This window comes from Hippopotamus amphibius, chromosome 1 (assembly GCF_030028045.1).
Source record: "Hippopotamus amphibius kiboko isolate mHipAmp2 chromosome 1, mHipAmp2.hap2, whole genome shotgun sequence".
Taxonomy (NCBI): domain Eukaryota; kingdom Metazoa; phylum Chordata; class Mammalia; order Artiodactyla; family Hippopotamidae; genus Hippopotamus; species Hippopotamus amphibius.
In genome coordinates, this window is record NC_080186.1 from 214,429,142 (window position 1) to 214,453,314 (window position 24,173).

At 39.1% G+C, this 24,173-nt stretch overlaps 1 protein-coding gene across 2 annotated transcripts in view; it reads left to right on the forward strand.

The window, feature by feature from the left end:
- ARSB (arylsulfatase B) overlaps positions 1 to 24,173 on the forward strand; it is a 159,597-nt gene that overhangs the window by 76,718 nt on the left and 58,706 nt on the right. For both annotated transcript variants that reach the window (XM_057740441.1, XM_057740450.1), the window contains exon 6: positions 17,568 to 17,638. In XM_057740441.1, coding sequence (XP_057596424.1) covers positions 17,568 to 17,638 — 71 coding nt within the window. The remainder of the gene's footprint in view (positions 1 to 17,567; positions 17,639 to 24,173) is intronic.

Sequence of the window (24,173 nt, forward strand, 5' to 3'; positions counted from 1 at the left end):
ATACATTTTTTCAGATTATTTTCCATTATAGGTTACAACAAGATATTGAATATAGTTTCCTGTGCTATGCAGTAAATCCTTGTTGCTTGTCTATTTTATGTAGGGTAGTTTGTATCTGTTAATCTCATACTCCTAATTTATCCCTCATCCCGTTCCTTTCCCCTTTGGTAACTGTAAGTTTGTTTTCTATGTCTGTGAGTCTGTTTCTGCTTTGTATGCAGATTCATTTGTATTATTTTTTAGATTCTACATATAAGTGATATCATATAATATTTGTCTTTCTCTGACTTAGTATGATATTCTCTATCTCCATCCATATTGCTGCAAATGGCAGTGTTTCATTCTTTTTTACAACTGAGTAATATCCCATTGTGTATATGTACCACATCTTCTTAAACCAGTTGTCTGTTGATGGCCATTTGTGTTGTTTCCATGTCTTGGCTATTGTAAATAGTGCTGCTGTGAACATTGGGCTGCATGTATCTTTTCAAAGTTTTTATCTTTTCAGGATATATGCCCAGGAGTGGAATTGCTGAATTATAAGGTATCTCTATTTTTAGTTTTTTGTTTGTTTGTTTTTTTAGTTTTTTTTTTTTTTAGTTTTTTAAGGAACCTCCATACCATTTTCCATAGTGGCTGCACCAATTTACATTCCTGCCAACAGTGTAGGAGGGTTCCCTTTTCTCCACAACCTCTCCAGTGTTTCTTATTTGTAGACTTTTTCATGAAAGCCATTCTGAGCTGGTGTGAGGTGATACCTCATTGTGGTTTTGATTTGCATTTCTCTAATAATTAGCGATGTTGAGCATCTTTTCATATGCCTATTTCATGTGCCATTTGTATGTCTTTTTTGGAGGAATGTTTGTTTAGGTCTTCTGCCCATTTTTTGATTGGGTTGTTTGGGTTTTTTTTTGATATTGAGTTTTATGAGCTGTTTGTATATTTTGGATATTAACCCCTCGTCAGTTGCATCATTTGCAAATATTTTCTTCCATTCTGTAGGTTGTTTTTTCATTTTGTTGATGATTTTTTTTTGCTGTGCAAAAGCTTTTAAGTTTGATTAGGTCCCATTTGTTTCTTTTTGCTCTTATTTCTTTTGCCTTGGGAGACTGACTTAAGAAAATATTGCTACGATTTATGTCCAAGAATGTTTTGCCTCCATCCGGTATGTTTTTCATCTTGCACTTTGTAAGTTTTCCCTTGTAGAAGTCCAATTTGGGTCTTTTATATCTTTTTTATATCCAACTTTCTAAACATACAGAGTATAGTTTATAATAAATGTTTTAGTGTCGTCGGCTAATTTCAACATCTATGGCAGTTCTGGGTTGGTTGTGATGGAATGGTTACCTCATTATGGGTGATGTTTCCATGACTTTTAATCTTTGATTTGATGCCAGACATTGTATATTTTACCTTCTTAGATATTTATTAGTTTTTACGAATCTTCTTGCTTTGTTCTGAGATGCCATTAAATTACTTGGGAATACTTTGATGCTTCTGGGTATTGCACTGATGATTTATTAGGCAGTTCCAGAGCAGTGTCCAGTCTAGGGCTACCTATTCTTCACTGCTGAGTCAAAATCTCCCTAGTAATCTACCAAGTGCCCTGTGAATTATAAGTTTTTCCAATCTGGCTGATGGGAACAGATACTGTTATTCCCAACCCTGTGTGAATGTTGGGCACTGGTCCTTTTAATCCTGTCAGATGGTTCTTTCCCTGGTTTTGGGTAGTTCTCCTCACATGATCAGTGCTCAGCTAAACTTTCTAAGGAGACTCTCTGCAGATCTCCAGCTTTCTCTTTCTGTGCAACTTTCTCTTCTCTGGTACTCTATCCTATCAACTCTAGCTCCCTTGATCTCCCTGGGTCCCCAGCTCTTAAATCAGGTTGTTCATTGAGCTATGCCTCAGTTCCCCATCCCTGCACCAGGGCTAGGAATCTTACTACTCTCAAGGTAGTCAGCTAGGGCAATGATAGGACTCACCTCAGACTTCCCTGGCTGTCCAGTGGTTAAGGCTCCATGCTTCCACTGCAGGGGGCATGGGTTTGATCCCTGGTTGGCTAACTAAGATCCCACATGCCAAAATAAATTAATTAAAAATAAAAGTTAAAAAAAAAAAAAGACATCTCTTTTGTTTCCTATCACTCAAGGATCACTATCCTTTGCCTAATGTCTCATCTTTTGAACTGTTGTTTCATATATTCTGTCTGTTTTTCTTTAGGTTGTTTCAGATAGGAGGGTAAGTCCAACCTGCCTGTTACTCCATCTTGGCTGCAAGCAGAAGTACCCCCCCAAAATTTTAATGTGCCTTTACTTTTGGGATCACCATTTTCCTGTTTATTTTCTACTTTCTAATGTATTTTTTAATAAATTTATTTATTTATTTATTTATTTATTTATTTGTTGGCTGTGTTGGGTCTTTGTTTCTGCATGCAGGCTTTCTCTATTTGCAGAGAGTGGGGGCTACTCTTTGTTGTGGTGTGCTGGCTTCTCATTGAGGTGGCTTCTCTTGTTGCAGAGCTCAGGCTCTAGGTGTGCAGGATTCAGTAATTGTGACTCACAGGCTTAGTTGCTCTGCGGCATGTGGGATCTTCCCAGACCAGGGATCAAATCTGTGTCCCCTGCATTGGCAGGTGGATTCTTAAGCACTGCACCACCAGGGAAGCCCCTCTAATGTATTTTTTAATTCAGCTTGGCATCATAAACCCAGCTTTCTGAAGTATAATATTGCAAATCTTATAACTTCTTTTCAAAAGAGTTTTTTCTTCTGCATTCAACTTTGTAATCACATATAAAGAAATTTATATACATTGATCTATATGTTAATTACTTTTTATTTTACCAACACTCCTTAACTTTCACATTCTCAGTTCCTAATTTTAATTATTCTTTTGATCGGTTGGTTAATACTTTAAAGTAATTTTCATAGAGGCACATAAATGATAAGGTTTTTTTAAAAAAATCTTTGTGTATGGAAGACTATCTTTCTGTTACCTTCAAACATAAATAATAATTTGACAAAGAATTCTTGTCAAATCTTTTCTCCTTATGATTCTATAGACATTACTTTATTGTCTTCTGGTAAGTACCGTTACAGCAAAGTGTACCAAGTTTACCTGCAAACACAGAGAAATCTGAGATTATAGTCTTGGTATCTGATAAGGTAGAATTTTTGTCAAAATTATTGTTAAATATAATGGTAGAAATGCTGCAAATGGTGATTTCTTCTTTGACTCATGTGTTTAGAAGTGTGTTAATTTCCAAATATTTCAGGTTTTCTCTGTTAGATTATTGATTTCTAGTTTAATTTTGTTGTTGTGAGAGGACATACTTTTTATTATTTCAGTGCTTTTAAATTTGAGACTTGGCCCAACTTTCTTGGAGTCTATGCCAGGTCGTCTTGAAAAGAATGTGTATTTTGTAGTTGTTAGGTTTAATATTAGGTTTTTCTTTGTGATCCAATCAGAAAATATTTTATTTTGGTAGGTGAATTTATATATATTGCTATAACTATAATTTTTATTCTTAGCTTGGTTGTATTGTTTTATGTTATACAATATTTATTTCTTACCTCTGATTTTTTTAGTTCTTTGAATATTTAGAACAATGTATAGTTTATTCTAGTGTCATCATCATGCTAATATCTTTATCTAATTCTCTTAGTCCGTTTTTAGGTTGTGCTGTTTGGTTTGTCAGCTTTAAATGTCATCTTCAACTCCCAGTTATTACCTGTAAGGAAATCAACAGCTTATTCAATTTTACCCTTTCTCTTGCTTTTCTCTTTCATTTTATTTTTAGTTGTATTATTTCTACTTTGTCAGAGCATATAATATATAATACTGTTCTTTTATCCTTGTCCACAATTTTATTTTTGTCTTAGATCTATAATAATATATTCTGTGCTGACCACTTGTCCATTTCTAAAGTGTTCTCAGTTATCTCTTAGTTGGAGGAATTCATTCTTTAATAGATTTCAGGATTCTTTGAATTCTTGCCTGTTTATTAAAATCTTTCTTACAACCTTAATAATAGCAAAGCAGTTCAACTGATATAAAATCCTTGTCTCGTAGTTTTCTTTCCTTGAGTTTCTTGAAAATGTTACCCCCACCAAATACTTGTTTTGTGTGTAGCTGTTGGTAAGTTCCAGTCAATGTCCCTTCATTTCTGAGATTTTGTTTTTTCTTTCAGTTTCTTCCCTTAGTTCAGTGTCTGAGTTTTTAAATGTTTGATTCATGGCATTTTTTTTAATATCAGCAGTCGCTGATTTAATTATATTTAATTCATGTTGAAATACTGTGTGAGCATTTTCTTCTGCTTTGTACCTTTTTTTCCATAGTGAGAGAATGTTTTCATCTGCCAAAATTTTGGATTCTCATTTGCTGTTTTTTAAACTTATGTGGTAATTTTGTTGAGGTGCTGAGCTCTTTTTGTTGTTGCTGTTCATGTTTATATATGTTAGCTTTTCTGGGATCGGAATAGCAGGTGATCTGTGGGGGTGGGATTTGGATAGTTTAATCTTTTTCTTAGTTCAAGAGCCCCTTCTTCTGTTGTTTCAGTGAAGTACAGTTTCTTTAATAAATGCTGCCTGTTTCTTTCTGGTCCACCTTCTTAACGATTCTATGGTGGATACTATGTTGTTACAGTAGGACCATGAGCTTTTGCCTCTGCCTCTTTTCCCTTTACCATCTTTCTTCCAAGAGACTCCTGTTCTTCAGCTGCCTCGCTCAGAGCTGGCGCCTGCCTGGGACCTGCTGTGATCCTGCATGTTATCCAAGCCGCTTCCTTGTGACTCCTCCAGTCCACCAGGCACCAGACCTTTGGTCACTCAGGGTGGGGCTCCCTCTCTCTGGGTTTTATTTTATCAGACTCGATCCGAGTCCCTTCCCCTCTTGTACCCTGCAGCCTCTTTGGCATGATCCCAGCCTGACGCTACCCTAGGTGGGCACCGGCACTGACCCTTCAGGTCTTAGATGGTTATTTCCTCATGTTCATCCCGGTTTAATATGTTCTGTCTCCTGCTTATGTTGTAGGCTTGGGTGTTGGGTGATTTTACTTTCTTTCCTTTTCAGTATGTTTTTTAAGGGAAGTGTGTGGAGAGATTCAAATGTGGAAGGCCACCATTATTCTAAGGAAATCTAGAAATTCGCATGTTCTTCAGCTCTTGCTCCAATGTAAGAAAAACAGCACTAGAAACTGGAGATGAAGAATTATAAAAATGGCTTATGAATCAAAGATGATAGGGAACACCAACCAGTAACACCAACCAATTCAAAGTCTAATTATGTAGTCACTGTAGTCAAGTAAATGTACATATATGTTTTTAAGTTAAAGCCAAATGTTTCCTACTGTATAGCACAGGGAACTATATGCAATATTTTGTAATAACCTATAAGGGAAAAGAATCAAATGGAATATATATATATTTACATGTGTATATATGTGTATATATATATATATATATATATATCTGAATCACTGTGCTGTACACCTGAAACTAACATGATATTGTAAATCAACTGTACTTCAGTTAAAAAAGAAAGAAAAAAATGTTTAAGAAATGATGTGATATTTTTTGATTCCCTACTTTACCCTTTTTGACAAAAGAGCTTCTACCCTATGTCCACAGTTATGTAGTGCTCTGAGGGTTGTTTCAGACATTTTCTGCTTGGCTGCATCACGTTCTAGGATGTGACCTATCTGCCTGGTTTCTTCTGTTTCCTCCCAGGTTGGTCTGGTGTTTGCTGCCTTTAGGCACAGAGAGGGGGAAAAACTGGCGGTGAGGGAGGAAAGGCGTGATGGGCTGGCTCTGTGGACAGCTCACAGGCGATCACTTGCCCACTTTTGGTTTAGTGCGGCCCCTGAGTTCTGTACTTGGAGGCAGACAAAGTGAATCCATCTTTTTCTATTTTCTTTGGGACCACGTTTTGATTCCTATGTTAGAATCCAAGAATATGTTGTTAATCTCCTCAGCACTGGCATTAGTGAAAATCCCCTCAGGACTCTGGCATCTGGTCTTCTCTTTAGTTTCCAACACTGTTGCCAGTTTTCATCTTTTTGTAATTCTTCACGGGTATTATAATGGAAATTGGAAAAAAGGTGTATTAGGTTATGCTGATTTGCCCTGATACTAACCCAGAAGTCCTACTAATTATTTTTTAGTAATGAATAGGAAAAGATTGTAATAAGGGTGTGATTCAGTTATTCTTAATAATGTTACGTATTTCTTAAGTAGCCTACTTTAAAAATTTAATGATTCCTTAATAAAGTGTACATGAAAAATCTCTCTTCTCATATAAAACTCTACATCATCAGATGAATTTAAGTTACACATTTCCTCACCAAATTTAGTCAAAATTTTATAATTTCCATGGCTAAACCGTTTATTCATGGTAATGTTCGCATGTTAAAATGGCTTTTGAAGGCGCATGGAATTTACACAAACCCAGTATCACCCTCAGCCACATAACAAAGAAAATAAGCCCTGTGAGGGATTTCACTAGTGTAATGGTTGAGGATGTGAACTCTGTGGTTAGAGCTGGTTCACATCCGGTCTCTTCCATTTATTACTCATGTGATCTTGGGCAAGTTACTTTACATGTCTAGATGTCAGTTTCCTCCTGTGTAAAATGTAACATTAGTAATGCTGACCTCATAGGCACTTGTGTGAGGATGTACTGAAAGAATATGTATGAAACACTTAGCACAGTGCCTGGAACATAGTAGCAACTCAGTTGCTTGAAGGGAAGATGATAAGGATGATGGTGATGCTTACAAAAGGTTAACAGGATGCATGTTACTCTTTGGGTGTTTCTTGAATTTTTTTATCAGTAATTTTTTCTTTCTTTTTCACAATTGCATCTCAGGAAATATTGCCATGGCTATTTCTGTTTCTAAAAACTTGATACTGCCTCCCAGGGTGTGTCTTTTTTATGACAGATGGTCAGCAGCTAGTGGTAAAAGAAGTATGGACTATCATAGCACTTCACTTATTTATGGGAATTATTTTACTGCCCCACCCTTCAACTCGTTGGAAAATGAAAGTCAAAAACTGGAAATTCTATTTATAAATGGACAGTGCTGTGATCTCAGTGTCTGAAACTGTAAACTTTTAAAAAATATTTATAGCAGATTGGAAACTAGTTACTGATCAGTGCATCCTTGCCCTGCCTTTTTAAAAAATTAACCCAGAATACGTGAAATTTGGGTCAATTAAAATTGAATACTGAGGGACTTCCCTGGTGGCACAGTGGTTAAGAATCCACCTGCCAATGCAGGGGACACGTGTTCGAGCCCTGGTCCGGGAAGATCCCACATGCCTTGGAGCAACCAAGCCCATGCGCCACAACTACTGAGCCCATTTGCCACAACTACTGAAGCCTGTGAACCTAGAACCCGTGCTGTACAACAAGAGAAGCCACCACAACTAGAGAAAGCCCGCGTGCAGCAACGAACACCCAACACAGCCAAAAAATAAATAAATAAATAATAAATCTTAAAAAAAAAATTGAATACTGAAATGGCATCAGAGACAATTAACTATATACCATTTTATGTAAGTCTTTAAGAGAAGAGGATGGAGCAAAATGATTAACTCTTTTGTTAATAGAGGCATTTGAAGTGAATAGAGATATTTGTTAATGGAGCCTTAAGAATAAGCTGAATGAATGGAAACATATCACATTTTAAAAGTTACTGAGGCCATGTCTACATTTGACCAAGGAGACAATTTAGCATAGTGGTTAAGAGTGGAGAATTCAGGAGTTTGCCTGAGTTCCAAACCCAATTCTGTTACCTGTTCAAACAGGTGATCGTGTTTAAGTCACTTAGCTGCTCTGTGCCAAGCTGTGTCTACGTCATAACGTCAAGGATTAAATGAGATAGTACGTGCAAAACATTTGAAATGGTATGTGGCACTTAATAAATGTTCTCTAAATTCTAGCCACTGACATTCAAACTAGCTTGGCTGAAACAAACAACCCCACCCCATTAGTCCAGTTTGATTGTTGTGAACATGCATGAGACACACCCATTTCGCTGGTTTAGAGGTAGGTCTCAGCATTAAGTGGTCAATGTGAACATGTTACAGTTCTTTTTCTTTGCTTAATTCTTTGTACTTACTGCCATGGCCATTAATGTATGCCGAGGCAGGTAGTGCCCATTGTGCAGGGAGGAGGGGCCTCTGAACAGTCCTCTAGGTGCCTACCTGAAAGAAGCTGATTAGAGGGCGCTACTTTGTTCCTATTAGCCTGGAGCCCAAACATTTGCCCTAATAAAAACACCCATTGCCTTGCCATCATAAAAGCAGGGCATTTCATGAACTTGTGTGATTCCTGAAAAATCATTTTCCGTGAACATCATCAGTCATTATTCAGAGGTGTACATTTTGCAAATGGAATCAACAGTCTAATAAAGATAATAATTGCTCATACAGCTAAACTATACCATATGCTTAATCCAAAAAAATAGGGGAAATTCCTAGATAACAGATCGCAATGTATTTTTTTATATGCAGTTGGTAAGTGGACTGTGTGACTTGGCTGTATTTGACACTGACACTTTTCTAAAAACTGACGCTCACTTGAAAGAGAATATCATAATGTGTCTTAGAAATTAAAGTTATAGCTACACTAGTGTATTTCATAAGGGGAACTCTCACCAAGCAAGAGGGATGGATAGGAATATTAATATTCCATTGTATCTACATATTATTCTTGTATCTGTATCTAGGTTAGTCTTGTATCTATGAATATGTTCTTTCCATGTTTATAGAATCAGGATCCAATCCCCATTTAATTCTCATAATGACCCTGTATGTAGGTACTTTTATCCACCTTCTGCTAGAGAGGAAAACAGGGCTCAAGTGTATATAATCTTGTGGAGTTGAGATACAGACCCTGAAAGGCTATGCTCTTAAAGGCAGTGCAGGGCTGCACGTGAGAGAGTGAGGCCTTCAGAATTGGTGTAAAAAAAGACCATAAACTATTGAAGCAATTGACATTGTCCACTTTCTAGTGCTTTAGTTGTGTGGAAATGAAACTTTGGGACAGAATAAAATACAAAGGAATCATGAAATACCACAATAATTATAGCATTACCTATATATACATAGATACATATGGAAGATAAAAGTTAACACACTATAACGTAGCAATAATCAATCCCATAAACATTTTGTGAGTTTCATGAGGCCACTGTTTAGTATACAAGATTGTGGTAGTCACACAGTTGATACTGTTGAAAACTGTTATAAATATAGTAAGACACATCTTTTTTCCCCTCTAGCTCACTTTGGTGCACACGCCTTGGAGGAAGAAATTGTATCATATGCTAGAAGTTTGTGTTCAAGGTACTCATACAGGGGCATATAAAGGAAGTGAATGTAGGAAGTTATCAATAAATTTCTTAAGGTGTTTTCTGTGGCACTAAGACTTCCTTTCAAGAGGAAGCCATTATCATTATATACGGGCTCATTACTTAAGCACCCTAAAACCTTAGCACCCATCTTTTGCTCTACAAAAAAAATCAAGAATTTAAAACATATAATTAAATGTGGTGACCTCCTATGGCAAGGCTTGAGATTAGTGATTCTCATCCTAAGCTGTGTGTTAGAATCAGCTGCACTTGTGTGTGTGTGTGTGTGTGTGTGTGTGTGTGTGTGTGATTGAAGTATAGTTGCAGTACAATATTATATGTTACAGGTATATACTATAGTCATTCACAATTTTTAAAGGTTATACTCCATTTATAGTTATTATAAAATATTGGCTATATCTGCCATATTGTACAATATAGCCTAGTAGTGTATTTTATACACAATAGTTTGTACCTCTTAATCCCCTACCACTACACTGCCCCTTTCTTCTGTGCTCTCCCTACTGGTAACTGTTAGTTTTTTCTCTGTATCTGTGAGTCCACTCCTTTTTTGTTATATTCACTAGTCTGTTGTAATTTTTTATTTTTTAATTGAAGTATAGTTGATTTACAAGGTTATGTTAGTTTCTGGTATACTGCAAAGTGATTCTGTTATATGTATACATGTATTTTTTTTCTTTTTCAGATCCTTTTCATTATAGGTTATTACAAAATACTGAATGTAGTTCCCTGTGCTATACAATAAGATCTTGTTGTTTATTTTATATATAATAGCCTGTATCTACTAATCCCAAACCCCTAATTTATCCCTCCACACCCCTTTCCCCTTTGGTAACCATAAGTTTGTATTCTGTGTCCATGAGTCTGTTTCTTTTTTGTATATAGGTTCATTTATATCATTTTTTAGATACCATATATAAGCAACATCATATGGTATTTGTCTTTCTCTGTCTTACTTCACTTAGTATGATAATCTCTAGGTCCATCCATGATGTTGTAAATGGCATTATTTCGTTCTTTTTTAAGGCTTAGTAATATTCCATTGTATGTATATGGGTGTGTGTATGTATTTATATATATCACATCTTCTTTATCCATTCATCTGTTGATGGGCATTTAGGTTGCTTCCATGTCTTGGCTATTGCAAGTAGAGCTGCTATGAACATTGGGCTGCATGTGTCTTTTTGAATTAGAGTTTTCATCTTTTGGGGATATATGCCCAGGAGTATGATTGCTGGACTATATGGCAACTCTATTTTTAGTTTTTAAGGAATCTCTATTCTATTTTCCATAGTGGCTGCACCAGTTTATATTCCCACCAACAGGGTAGGAGGGTTCCTTTTCTGTACACCCTCTCCAGCGTTTATTATTTGTAGACTTTTAATGATGGCCATTCTGACCCATGTAGGGTGATACCTCATTGTGGTTTTGATTTGTATTTCTCTAATAATTACTGATGTTGAGCATCTTTTCTTGTGCCTGTTGGCCATTTGTATGTCTTCTTTGGAGAAATGTCTATTTAGGTCTTGTGCTGATTTTTTTATTGGGTTATTTTGTTGTTGTTGTTATTGAGTTCTGTATTGAGTTTGTATATTTTGGAAATTAAGTCCTTGTCAGTCACATCATTTGCAAATAGTTTCTCCCATTATGTAGGTTTTCTTTTCATTTTGTTGATGGTTTCCTTTGCTATGCAAAAGCTTATAAGTTTGATTAGGTCCCATTTGTTTCTTTTTGCTTTTATTTCTGTTGCCTTGGGAGACTAACCTAAGAAAACATCGGTATGATTTATGTCAGAGAATGTCTTGCCTATGTTCTCTGCTAGGAGTTTTATGGTATCATGTCTTATATTTGTCTTTAAGACATTTTGAGTTTATTTTTGTGTATGGTATGAGGGAGTGTTCTAACTTCATTGATTTACATGTGGCTGTCCAGCTTTCCCAGCACCACTTGCTGGAGTGGTGTATATTTAAGATTCCACATAGAAGTGGTATCATACAGTATTTGTCTTTCTCTGTCTGACTTATTTCACTTAGCATAATACCTTCCAAGTCAATCCATAGTGCTGCAAATAGCAAAATGTCATTATTTTTTAGGGCTGAGTAGTATTCCATTGTATATATATATACCACATCTTCTTTATCCATTCGTCTGTTGATGGATACATAGGTTGCTTCCATATCTTGGCAATTGTGAATAATGCTTCTATGAACATTGAGGTGCATGTATCTTTTCAAATTAGTATATTTGACTTTTTTTTTTTAATATATACCCAGGAGTGGAATTGCTAGGTTATATGGTGGGTCTATTTTTAGTTTTTTGAGAATCCTCCCTAAATTTTCCACAGTAGCTGCATCAATTTACATCCCCGCTAAAAGTGTATGAGGGTTCCCTTTTCTTCACACCCTCACCGACATTTGTTATTTGTATTCATTTTGATGATAGCCATTCTGACAAGTGTGAAGTGATATTTCATTGTGGTTTTGTTTTGCATTTCCTTGATGATTAGTGATGGTGAGCAGCTTTCCACGTGCCTGTTGGCCATCTGCATTTCCTCTTTGGAAAAATGTCTTTTCAGTTCTTCTGCCCATTTTTAAATCAGGAGAATCAGCTGCATTTTTGACAAGGATGCCAAGATAGTTCAATTGGGAAGAATAATCTTTTCAATAAATGTTACTGGGACAGTATTCACATGCAAAAGAATGAAATTGGATTCCTACCTCACAGAATACAGAAAAATTAACTTAAAATGGATCATAGACAAAACTATAACAATTTTAGAAGCAAATAAAGAGTAAATCTCTGTGACTTTGGATTAGGCAGTGATTTCTTAGATAAGATACCAAAAGCAACAAAATAAAGAATAGTTAAGTTGTACTAAACCAAAAATTTTGAACTTTTTTTCTGCAAATGATATTGTCAAGAAAGCAAAAAGCAACCCACAGAATTGGAGAAAATATTAACAAACTGTGTATCTGATATAGGACTTGCATCCAGAATACTTGTATATTAAGAAGTCTTGCAACTCAGTCATAAAAAGACAAATAGCCTAATTTAAACATGAGCAAAGGACCTGAAGAGACGTTTCTCCAGAGAAGCTGTGCAATGGTCAATATGCACAGGAAAAGAAAAATGTGAAACAAAACCACAATGAGATGCCACTTCATATCAGCTAGGATGGCTATAATAGAAAAGACAAACATTAATAAGTGTCAGTAATAAGAGGATGTGGAGAAATTAGAATGCTCATAAATAGCTGCTAAGAGTGTAAAATGGTGCAGCTGCTTTGGGAAACAGTTTAGCAGGTCCTTAAAATGTTAAATGTAGAGTTACTGTATGATGTAGCAAGTCTACTCCTAGGTATATACTCAAGAGAAATGCAAACAAATGTCCATATAAAAACTTTTACATGAATATTTATAACAGCATTATTCGTAATAGCCAAAAAGTAGAAGCATCTCAAATGTCCATCAGATGGTCAGTAGAGAAAATGTGGTGTATCTGGACGCTGACATACTGTCCAGCCATGTAGAGGAATGAATTACTGATACATGCTACAAAATGGATGTACCTTGCAAACAGTATGAATTGTATGGTTTATAAGTTATATTTCAATAAAGCTAATTTGAAAAAAAATCAGCTTGGGCACTTTTATAAATCTATGCCCAGGCTGAACCCCAGATCAATGAGATCACTCTCTTACGGTGGAACTCAAGTATCAGTATTTTTTAAAGCTGCCTGGGTAATGCCATTGAGTAGCCAAGGGTGAGAATCATGGCTCTAAAATCAGCTCTAATCTAAATGAATTTCTAATTTAGGAAACTCTGGAAGAGTTCACATCCCAGGTAAGAGAACTCCAGGACATTTCCCCCAGTTTCGCTACTCCAAGTGTGGTCTTCAGAGCAGCAGCAATGGTATCACCTGGAACCTGTTAAAAATGTAGATTCCTGGGCTCCCCTTACCCCCAGCTCTGTAAATCAGAATCCACAGTTTAACAAGATCCCCAAGTGATCTAAAGTTTGAGAAGCACTGCCCCAGTGGTTCACAATGTTGGCTGCATGTTGGAATCACCTGGGAATTCAAAAAAATACTGACACTTGAGTTCTACCCCCAGTGATGCTTCTGGTATGAGGTATAGCATCTGGATTTTAGAAGTCCCTCGGGTGATTCTAATCTGAGACAAAGTGAGAATAACTGATGTAAATGTACTGTTTGGGGGACATTTAATGGTGAAAAGAAAAAAGATAGAAATGAAATTTATTTACTGTATTTTTAACATAAGGTAGAGGAACATGTGTAAGCAAGTGGAGGTTATTAATGACAAAAATGTGTGGAGGCCTGGGAAGGAACAGGAGGAAGACAGCAGTAGGGAAGTTTTGCCCTAAAAAGATACAGGAAAAGAAAAAAATGACCAAGCATTTTCCCCTCCAGGTACAGGAGTGAGATCTTTTATGTGACTATTAGAGACTACTCAAATTTAAGTGGCCAAGAATTTGTGATTTCTTAAGGGAAGAGTGTTTTTAAAGCGCACTGGAAAACATGTGGCTACTTACTGAACTTTCCTTTCCTTTAATATTTAAAAAAGAACGCTAATTTATTAATCCAGTGGTAGGTAATCCTTCCCAATAACCAGAGTACCAATGTCCCAATACTGGTGTCCAGTTTCTCAGTTCTGGGAAAATTGAATTCCTACAGACAGTGGCAGGTGAGATGAGTGAGGGGTATGCTTCCATCTCAGGCACTGAGACTCTGAACCCTTTACCAGAATGAAAAGAAGTGACTTAAGTGGTGAGACTTGAGAATCCAGTGACCCTAAACTCATTACTGTGTTTTCTACCTTTTGTTAAAGGCAAGCCTCATCTTAAACACACAGGGAAATCTCTACACTCCTGAGAGGGAAATTACGTGGTCAATTATTATCAGTATGTGATAGCACATAAGTAGGGTAGCATACAATTAAATTCCAAAAATCCACTAATGCATTTAAATACTGCAGGTACATTGTAGTTATGGAGAGGTTTCCTGTCTTTAAACTCCCAAACTCTGTAAAATATCTGAGTTTTTTCTTTGTCATTTTTTTTAATGTCTTTATGGAAGCACAGAAATTTTCACAAGCTGTATACTACTTTAAAAAAAAAATCTTAAAATTTTCCTGATTACCATAATAATGCATGCTGGCTGTATAAAGCACTATAGAAAATGAAAGTCTTTTGTAGTCTCATCCCACCCATCCCCCCACCCCAGCTACCAGTTTGGTGTATATTTTTACATATTTCCGTTATTTCCACCTTCCCTTCCCATGTATGTATGCATCTTTTAAAAAATTCACCTGGAGATATTTCTAAAATTCATCACTTTCCAAAGAAATAGCCCCAGGGAATTGGTACATAAGCCTGTCTAAGGATTTTAATAAGTTTTTATATTTTGAGTTGGGTAACCCAAGATTTATGATACTTTTATTCAGTTCCCTTAAATGTACATTTGGTTTTCTTGACGTATGTAATAACTTGGAGTCTCTAAGGGTGTTTGGTTATTGCTTCAATCACTTGTCTTATATTGTATTTCCTTGGCTTCTTTCTCTAACCACGTCCTTATCAAAATATTCTGATTAGTGCATTTTAAAAAGTAGCATCACAACATACTTGACTGAAGAAGGTTGGTTGGCTTTTGCGTTTTTTCCCCTCCTATTTGCATCATGATGATTCTGCCTGTGATGATTTTTCCTAGCAAAAGGGATTACTTACCACTTTTAGTGTTCAAAATTCATCTCAGCTTATTAAGTTTCCCTATTTTGCAATGTCCGTGGCTCTTCTGAATAATGAAAAAGGAAATAAATGAATAATACACAGATAAACTCTCTTTAAAAGTTACTAGAAAAATATCTTCTATTTAACCATGCCTAATGCTTTGGGGTATTCCAGTGAGCTCTGCTTTTAAAGACAAGAAATGTTGGGATTCCTCCTCCTTCTTTCTTGCCTGTTTTCGGATTGAATGAATTTTGGTTTGTTTTCCTATGGTCCAGAAAAGCCCTATCTTTGTTTTTAAGTTACCTTAAAATTTCAACATGCAAATTTTACTTAGCTAGATTTAAATTTAATGAACAGCTTTACCCTCTTCCAAATAATACAAAGACTTTAAAATGCTTTCATTCTGATTTGCCCTCCTGACTTACTTGCTCTTTATTTCATCCAGATTTTAGCTCTGTTTGCTTGTTTTCAGCCCCACAAGCTAGACATCCTCATCATCAGTTAAGAGCTTCTCATAGTCACTGTTTTCTTTTGCATCATCCCTACTTGCATTCAGAGCTTCTGGGATCAAACCCTAGTTCCTGTCATTTTGGACTGGTTGACAGTCTCTTGGTGTACAGGCAGTTAGTTAAATGCCTCAGGAAGAAAATGAGGAGTCCAGCGAGATATGCCCCCTCCCCCACAGTGCGGCCCTCAGGCTTAGAGGCATCCCCGCTTATTTCCCTCCCACTCTCTAGTTAGTGGGTTTGATGAAGTAGAGAGGAACAAGGAAATCTTACAGAATTCTTTTTTATTTTTTAAAAAATATTTATTTTATTTTTGGCTGCATCGGGTCTTAGTTGTGGTGGGCATGGGCTCTGTAGTTGTAGCATGTGGGCTCTCTAGTTGTGGCTGACATGCTCAGTAGTTGCAGTCTGTGGGCTTAGTTGCCCTGCTGTATGTGGGATCTTAGTTCCCCGACCAGGGATCGAACCCGAGTCCCCTACATCGGAAGGCGGATTCTTAACCCCTGGACCACCAGGGAAGTCCCTAGAATTCTAAAGTTAAACATATTCACTTTAAAGGACTGTCGCTTATTCTGCAATTTGTACTCATCCTACCTTTGGTTGCTATTAAAATTACCTTCATTTTATAAAATAAAGGCGATGATAGTTGAAATTTTCGGTTTTGTTTTTAATTCATGAATTTTGTTTTAACGTTTCCTTACTTGGCAAATACAGCATTGCCAATCACAATTCCAGATTTTTTTTTAATTTATGGGTCCTTGAAATCCCAAGCCACTGCTGTAGATAACTAGCTGTGTGCGTGGGGTGTGGACATTGAACCACCTGAAAACATGTCCTCTTGGTTACATCAAAGACCTTATTGGTTATTCAGATGTGGACAAATCCTACGGTGTTAAGAGTACTTTGCAACCTTTTATTGAATTATCAAGTAGTCCAATGATTAAAATTATGTCTAACAACTTCTTCCATAAGGCTGAAGCTATACTAGCAAAATGACCTGGGTGCTTCATACACACCCCACATATATCTGGTTGTGTTTTATGTTCCCAATTTTTTAAAAACACCCACAACCCAATATTTGGCCAATAACTTACTATGGGCCTTTCTCATTTGTAACATGAGGGGGCTGGACTAACTGATCTCCAAGTTTCTTTTCAACACTAATGTAGGTTGTGATTGTATTTGCACATACAATTTAAAAAATGCTTAAAGAAGTATAACTATGTCACATGGATTTGTATTACATATAAGTTTCACATTGTAAATTTAGATATGGAAGACACTCATTTTTCTCATGCAGGCTAATATTTATTTTATTTTTGGGGGGGGTCTTGGGATGGCTGTTATTTTTTTTTCTTTAAGAACTTTTATTGAGATACAATCAACATACAGTAAACTACATATACTTAAAGCATACAATTTGATTTTTTTTTTCTCATTAGTAATATATGTATGGCAATCCCAATCTCCCAATTCATCCCACCCCAACCCCCCCGCCCCATGCAGGCTAATATTTAACAGGCATGTTGCATCTGTGACATAGGTGCTGGCGTCTTGGCAGATGCCCTTTCTTCACTTCCCTGTGAGTGTTCATTAGGGAGTCTACAATGGATGGCTTGAGTTCTCATGTTCACTGCTGTAACACATGGTCATGTTTAAATACAGCCAGATTATGTATTGCAAAGGGTCCCAGGACTCATTTTTCTCATTGTCATGTGCTTGACACTGACGTTGTTATGTACATGTTCAGTCATTGTGACCATGTAGGCAAGCGATGACCACTTGAAGGTGCACAACCACAGATTTTCGAGGCCTCTGAATTCATGACAAAGTGGTTAACTGGTGGGTTTGTTGTTTCCTGTAAGTACCAGGAAAGGAAGTATTAAAATCATTCATACCCATTTGAAAGAGGAAATTAACGTTTGCTGAAAACTTCTTTTTCCAGTGAAGGAAGCCCGTCCCCCAGAATGGAGCTGCTGCACAATATCGACCCAGACTTTGTCGATGTTTCACCGTGTGAGTACCTTGTTTATTGCTTCTAAGTTAAGTTTCGTCGGCTCACAAAGACAGTTTTATTACCCAGTGTCTCGCCGGCCTCATTCTCTCTCTCCACTTGAGTTTGCTAGAAAGGTAAACAGCCCTCCGCGGCACCTGTTGTACCAATCTCACGGTGGCTTTGGTGCCACAAAGGGTGAATGCTGCTTAGCAGCTATATGACCTTCTAAGCCACTTCCCTCTCCATGCCTCAGCTTTCCCATCTATAAAAGGAGAACCCACGGGATCTCCGAGCCTCCTTCTAGCTAAATGTCATGCTGTTGTTGCCCGGTTCTTACCTGAGCGTGTCAGAGCCTCCTTCTAGAAAACTCAAGGTCAAATAAGCCACCGCATCATCTCATTAGGCTGCCCCGGTGCTGCCCAGACCTGCTGTGGCTCATAAACCCGTGATTTCCCTGGCAACCCTGCAGCTTAGCTTGATTCTGCCTACTCCCTAAATTAACCCATAGGAAAGCCTATCAATTCCTGCAGGGAAAGAGGCCATGTGCTGCTCTCACATCCCCATAGGTGGTAATAGTCCTGTGTAAATAGCAAGCTAGTGGCCCTGACGCCCCTACGTCATGAGTTCGGGCCTGGAGAGACTTGACTCTTAGGCCCTTCGCCCAGGTTCTGTCGTCATGCCTCCTAGTGAGACTGTCTGCAGAAAGCAGTGCTCTTACACTCCCTTCATTCACCTGGGTGCTCGCCTCCCCTCCTTTTAGACGCACTGCTACCCCCGTCGTTCAGTTCTCCTTACTCTTTTGTCCTCCCCCACCTGTGCTAAAACCTGCCTTAAGATTTCCTCTTCCAGAGAATGACCCGCAGTAATTCTGAGTGTGTCTTCAGGCATCTGAGGTCCAGCTCATCTTGGCAGACTCACTCCAGGCCCTCCCTGCCATCTTCTTGCCCCACTAGACACTTGCGTTTCCAGGCATAAAGATCGTCATCCTTCGGTCTTGAACGTGCTTTTTGCTATGCCTGAAACACCTGTCCCTACCTCTCCACAATTTTTCCTCATCCCTTAAAACCCAGCCCACACATCGCACCTCTGTGAAGCAGTACTCCTTCACTGGGCACCCCTTTGTATGTGTCTCTGTATAGCGTTCACCAAATTCTCCTGTATGTGCCTGCATCTGCCACTAAGCTGACAGCTCCTGGACGTCACGGTCTATGTCATATTTATCTTTACATCCTTTTAAGTTAACACAAACGCCCGGCACTTGGTGGGTACTCAGTGATGATTACCTCATGACTAAGTGGACAGTTGGAGGAGAGTCGGGATGGAATAAAGACCACATGGAAGCATTAGACCTGGAAAGGAAAGTGCCCCGAGCTAGGTATGAATGGCTACAAGATGGAGAAATTTCTATTTCTACTGGAGTAAACATATGTCAGTGAGAGAGGCAAGGGTAGTAATATATCCGACATGGTAGCCACGAGCCCTATGTGATTACTGAGACCTTGACATGTGGCTGATTGTGGATTGAGATGTGCTGTGAGTGTAAAACGCACATCTGATTTTGAAGACTTAGTACGAAAAATATAAAATATGTTTTATATATTTTTTTATATTTTTATACACAGTTTTTATAAAACTCTATAAAACATACATTTTTATATGTTAATATACAGTATATATATACTGTATATATGTATGTATATAGTTGAAGTAGCAATATTTGGATATATTGAGTTTCAATACATTAATCTTAATTTTATGTTTCTTTTTCCTTTTTCCTATGTGCTTAATAGAAATTTTAAAATCAGGTATAATTTGCATTGCCTGTCTTTTGGTGTAGAAGAATTGTTCTAGAAAATGCCAGGAAATGGTTTGATCAGCTGTGTGAGAAGATCACTAACCTGTGATTAGTTACTGCGGAGCGATATCCATCGTTTAAACTTTGCTCTGCCCCAGCACACCTAGGGCTGTGACACATTCCAGCCTGTAACTGTCTCACTAGGCAGTGATTGCTAACCTGGGGCCAGTCATATCCCTCAGGGTGGCCAGAAGGGAATAGAGGGGAGGCAGGAATGGTTTTCACAACCTCTGAGTAACTTAACCCACTGCAAAGCCCGGCATAGTATCCAGGGGTGGCTGAATATGCTGCTCTCATTATAATGGTTGTAAGCTGTCCTCACCCACTAAGTTCCATCTACAAATGAAAAGCCTGAAGCCCCCTGACTCACTACGCTGTATTTTGTCTTGGCATTAGAAATGGGAGCTTGGGAACTATATTCCTGTGTGGCCCGGCCGTAGCACTGCTTGCTGCGGGGTTCTTAGTGTAACCTGCTGTGATTTTTGCTGTCTTCCCTAAAGTGCCTCTGGCAAAGTAAAAGCATGGGCAAAAGTTTTCTCCAGTGTAAGAATTGGGGCATGGAAATCAGAAGAGAGAATTGTCTTACTCTTGTCACTCACAGATTGTAAGGTCTTGAGCAAGTCCTTTCACTTTTCTCGGACTCAGTTTCCCACATTATCAGTTGATGGACTTACTGAAACCTTTCAGTGCTGTTGCAAATTCAGATTGCTTTCTGGCCGCCTGCTGCTCCTTGCCTCCTTCTAGAAGCCCTGCTTGGCCTTCCCTGCCAGCTTCGGGACTCTAGCTCTAACTCCTGCATGTAATGAGGGGCACTGTCAGGCCCTGGCATTGACACAGAACCACATTCACCATTAGTTCACAAAAACAGAGTGTTCCCTCCTGTCTGTGCCTGCGGGAAGCAAAATCCACGTCCTCCTCCTCACGCATGGGCAACACGGTGGGTCTTTTCTGCCCAGTTTTTATATCCATTTCAACCCACTGTGTGGCAGAATTAGAAAAAAGGGGAGCTATCTTTGGGGTCCTGCTCCTTTAGAGGAGGGTGAGATGAGCCCAGTTCCTTTTCTGTGCAGTCAATTTGTGGGGGAAAAATTAAATCCAGCTATAAGAACATACATATTTATAGGACAGCCAAGTCTGCATGTCATATTCATAGAATATGTTTCATGACTATGTTCTAGAGGCTTTTGTGGAATAAAATCAGAAGGCAGACAATCTGGAGTATAAATTAAGGATGGACAGTTGAGTCTGTATTACCACAGACACACTTCTTTGGTTTCTAACTCCAGCACTGCCCAGAGGATGTGTACTTGCTTATGGGAGACGAGAGTAATATTCTACCTCCACCTTCCCCAAAGCCGTTCTGTCGGCTCCTCACCTGTGAGGTGAAGACTGAATTAAGTGACCTCTGCAGTCCCTTCTAGCTTCAGAATTCTGTGGGTCTCTACATACATAAGATCTCAAAGGAGCAAAGCTGCTTGCTCATTTTCTCTCCTTCTTCACCCTGCTAGAAAAGGTGCACTTGCTGGTAAGCAGTGGAGTTGTCAAAGGCATGGTTGTAAATAGATGGATACAAGTGATAATGTTAGAAACATTATAAGAACTAGAGTAATTTGAATTAGTATATGATTTTGTTATTACTACATCCTGCCCACCTTTCTGATCCCTTTTCTAAAACATCACTGCATCATTCTACTTTTCCACCTCTCTCTCTCCATTTTTTTTCCCCCTTTGGCCAAGCCATGTGGCATGTGGGATCTTAGTTCCCCAACCAGGGATCAAACCTGCACTCCCTGCAGTGGAAGCGTGGAATCTTAACCACCGGACCACCAGGGAAGACCCGGCTCTCTCTCCTTTAGTGAGTGTTGTTGGCAGTGGTGGAATTGATCTTAGAATTTTCCCAGGGAAGCCTTACCTTCCACGTAGGACCAGAGCCCCTCAAAAGATGATCTTTTGGGTTTTATCATCTATACTACCTCCCTCTTCTTCTAAGAGTAGAGGGCGCCCCCAGAGCCCCTTCCTGTTGGTGGAGTTAGGGTTTTTTTCATGGCCACATACCCTTGGTAGGTTGTGGCTTGGGTACTAATAGTAAAAAATTTCCAAAAGACTGGTGTACACACACACACACACACACACCCCAGAAGTCATAAGATCTCCCGTAGACCAGGATATTCTACAATAAAGCATAAAGAGGCCTCAAAGAACCGTAGATCATACCCATTAGGATGGCTACAGGAAGGCATGGAGGAAGGAAAATAACAACTATTGATGAGGATGTGAAGCAGTTGGAACCCTTGTGCGCTGCTAGTGGGAATGCAAATGATGCAGCTGCTATGGAAACAGCATGGCAGTTCTTCAGAAAATTAAAAATAGAACTCCCATATGATTCAGCAATCCCATACCCGGATACAGACCCAAAAGAAGTGAAACCAGGAACTTGAACAGCCTGATTCACAATAGCCAAAATGTAGAAGCCACCCAAATGTGCACTGGCAAAAGGAATGGATGAACCACATGTGCTGCCTTCATACAATAGGATATTATTATTCAGCCTGAAAAAGAAAGGAAATTCCGACACATGCTGCAATGTGGTTAAACCTGGAGGAGAGTCTGGTGAACGAAGTAAGCCAGTCACAAAAAAGACACATACCGGATGATTCTACTTACATGAGGTACCTAGAGGAGTCAAATTCAGAGAGACAGAAAGTAAAGTGATGGTTTCTAGGGACTGGGTGGCGAGGGGAATGGGAGTCATGGCTTTTTAGTGGGTATAGAGTTTCAGTTTTACAAGATGCGAAGAGGTCTAGAGATGGATGGTGGTGGTTACAGCACAACAATGTGAATGCACTTGATGCCCCTGAACTACGGCGGTTACGACGGTAAATTTTATGTTATGTATGTTTTACCACAGTTTTAAAAATTAAAAATAAATAAAATGTAAAACCAAAAAAAGCATGGAGACTCCGTGAAGACGGGGTCTGTAACCTTTTCATTTATTGCCATATTTCTGGAGTATAGCACGAGGCCTACCCTTATACTAAGTTCTCAATAAATATTTGTTAACGAGTGATGAATAGATCAACAGGCTGAAGTTTTTGCTTTATTGTCTCTTAGCCTTCCTTGAACCTAAAAGTACCTCTAGATGGCAATTCCCACTCTCCTCTTAAACCCTGAACTCACATCCTACTTTTGGTGCCTCAAAAAAATAGTCACAAGCCACTTTTTATTTGAATTAACATTATCGCATACAGATGTTTGAACCCTTCCCCTAATTGAAAATATCAGATGATGTGGCATTTTCCCTGCCCTCTTCATCCCTTTCCCCCAGACCTCCTTGATGGACAAATACATGTTTATAAAGCCCCTGCCCCAGTCTCAGCTCAGCCTGACTTCCCCTCTGAGTTCAGGGCCCTCCTTCTTCCTGCTGTTCTCTCTGTGCTCTGTTCCTGTTCCTGCCTTCTTGGAATGCTCCCTTTCTTTGCTGCATTGGTCACTGGTCCTCTCAGTGACCCCAGATCTGGCTCCACTTTTATCTCCCCCAGCCCTGGCTCCGGCCCCCGTGGCCAGTGTCACCCGTATGGGCTGTAACTGCTTTCCTATGTGCTTTGAGGAAACCTCTGATTCATCCTCAGAGGCTTTGTTCTCAGGTGACCTCGCATGGACATGTTTTGGTCTCTGTTCAGATCGTACCTTTTTCTCTTCCCTCCTTCCTTTCTTAGATCCTAAGATTTACTCTCCACCCCCCATCCCTGACAAAACCCCATGTCTCTAAAGTGTTTCTTTCTAGCAGGGTGACCTGACTCAGTGTCTTTCTCTAGCAGGACAGGGTGGGCCGAGGAGGAACCCTGTGCAGGAGCCTGAGGGAAGGGAGTAGTGCCCTTTAAGCTGATTTATGGGAAAGCCTGCAAACATCCAAAGTGGCGGGGAGCAGCTGTGATCCCAGGTTAGGCTCCGAGGTCCTGCAGGTGTGAATTCTGCTCTACCGGCTCCTGAGGCCCTCCAGCTCCAAACTCTGTGGCTCCCCTCGGTTCTAGTCAGCCTGCCTCAAACCAGGCTGATTTCAAAAGCATTAGTTTGCCTTAGAGAAAATGTATGTACTCATCCTACAGGCCCCAGGCTTGACCTGGGCTGTTCTGAGGTAAAGATACTCCTACCTCCGCCTGCAACCACACCTCACCCTGGACGTCACACGTGGCTTTCTGTGAATCGTCAGAATGCTCACGTCCGTCCGCTTGTGTAACATGTACATAGATACCTGACACACATGCACACGTAGGAAGCACTCAGACTGTGCTGGCAGAAGCCTGATTAGAGGTGAAGGGCCCTGACAGATGTCAGCATTTTCCACACCGAAGGCCAAATCTTCAAAGTGATTCTGTACAGCTTTGTTACTGTTTCACTGAAAGGGCCTCTTCTCTTTAAAGGTTATAATGGGATGTTGTTTCTGCTTATGATTACGGGGTGAGAGGACAGTCTTCGCTCCCTCCCCTCTCTCACACGTGCATTTTCTGTGGTAACATTGCCAGATCCATACTCGAGATCCAGGAGTCATCCAGGTTTGCATGCTTGCAGCTTCTCCCTGCTTCCTCTTTAGAGCAAATTCAAGTCCATTTCCTGACATAAGGCTGCCCTTCCTGAGATGATTTGTTCAGTAGATACTGCCTGCCCACGACGGGCTAGGTAGAGTTGCAGGCGCCGGAGAT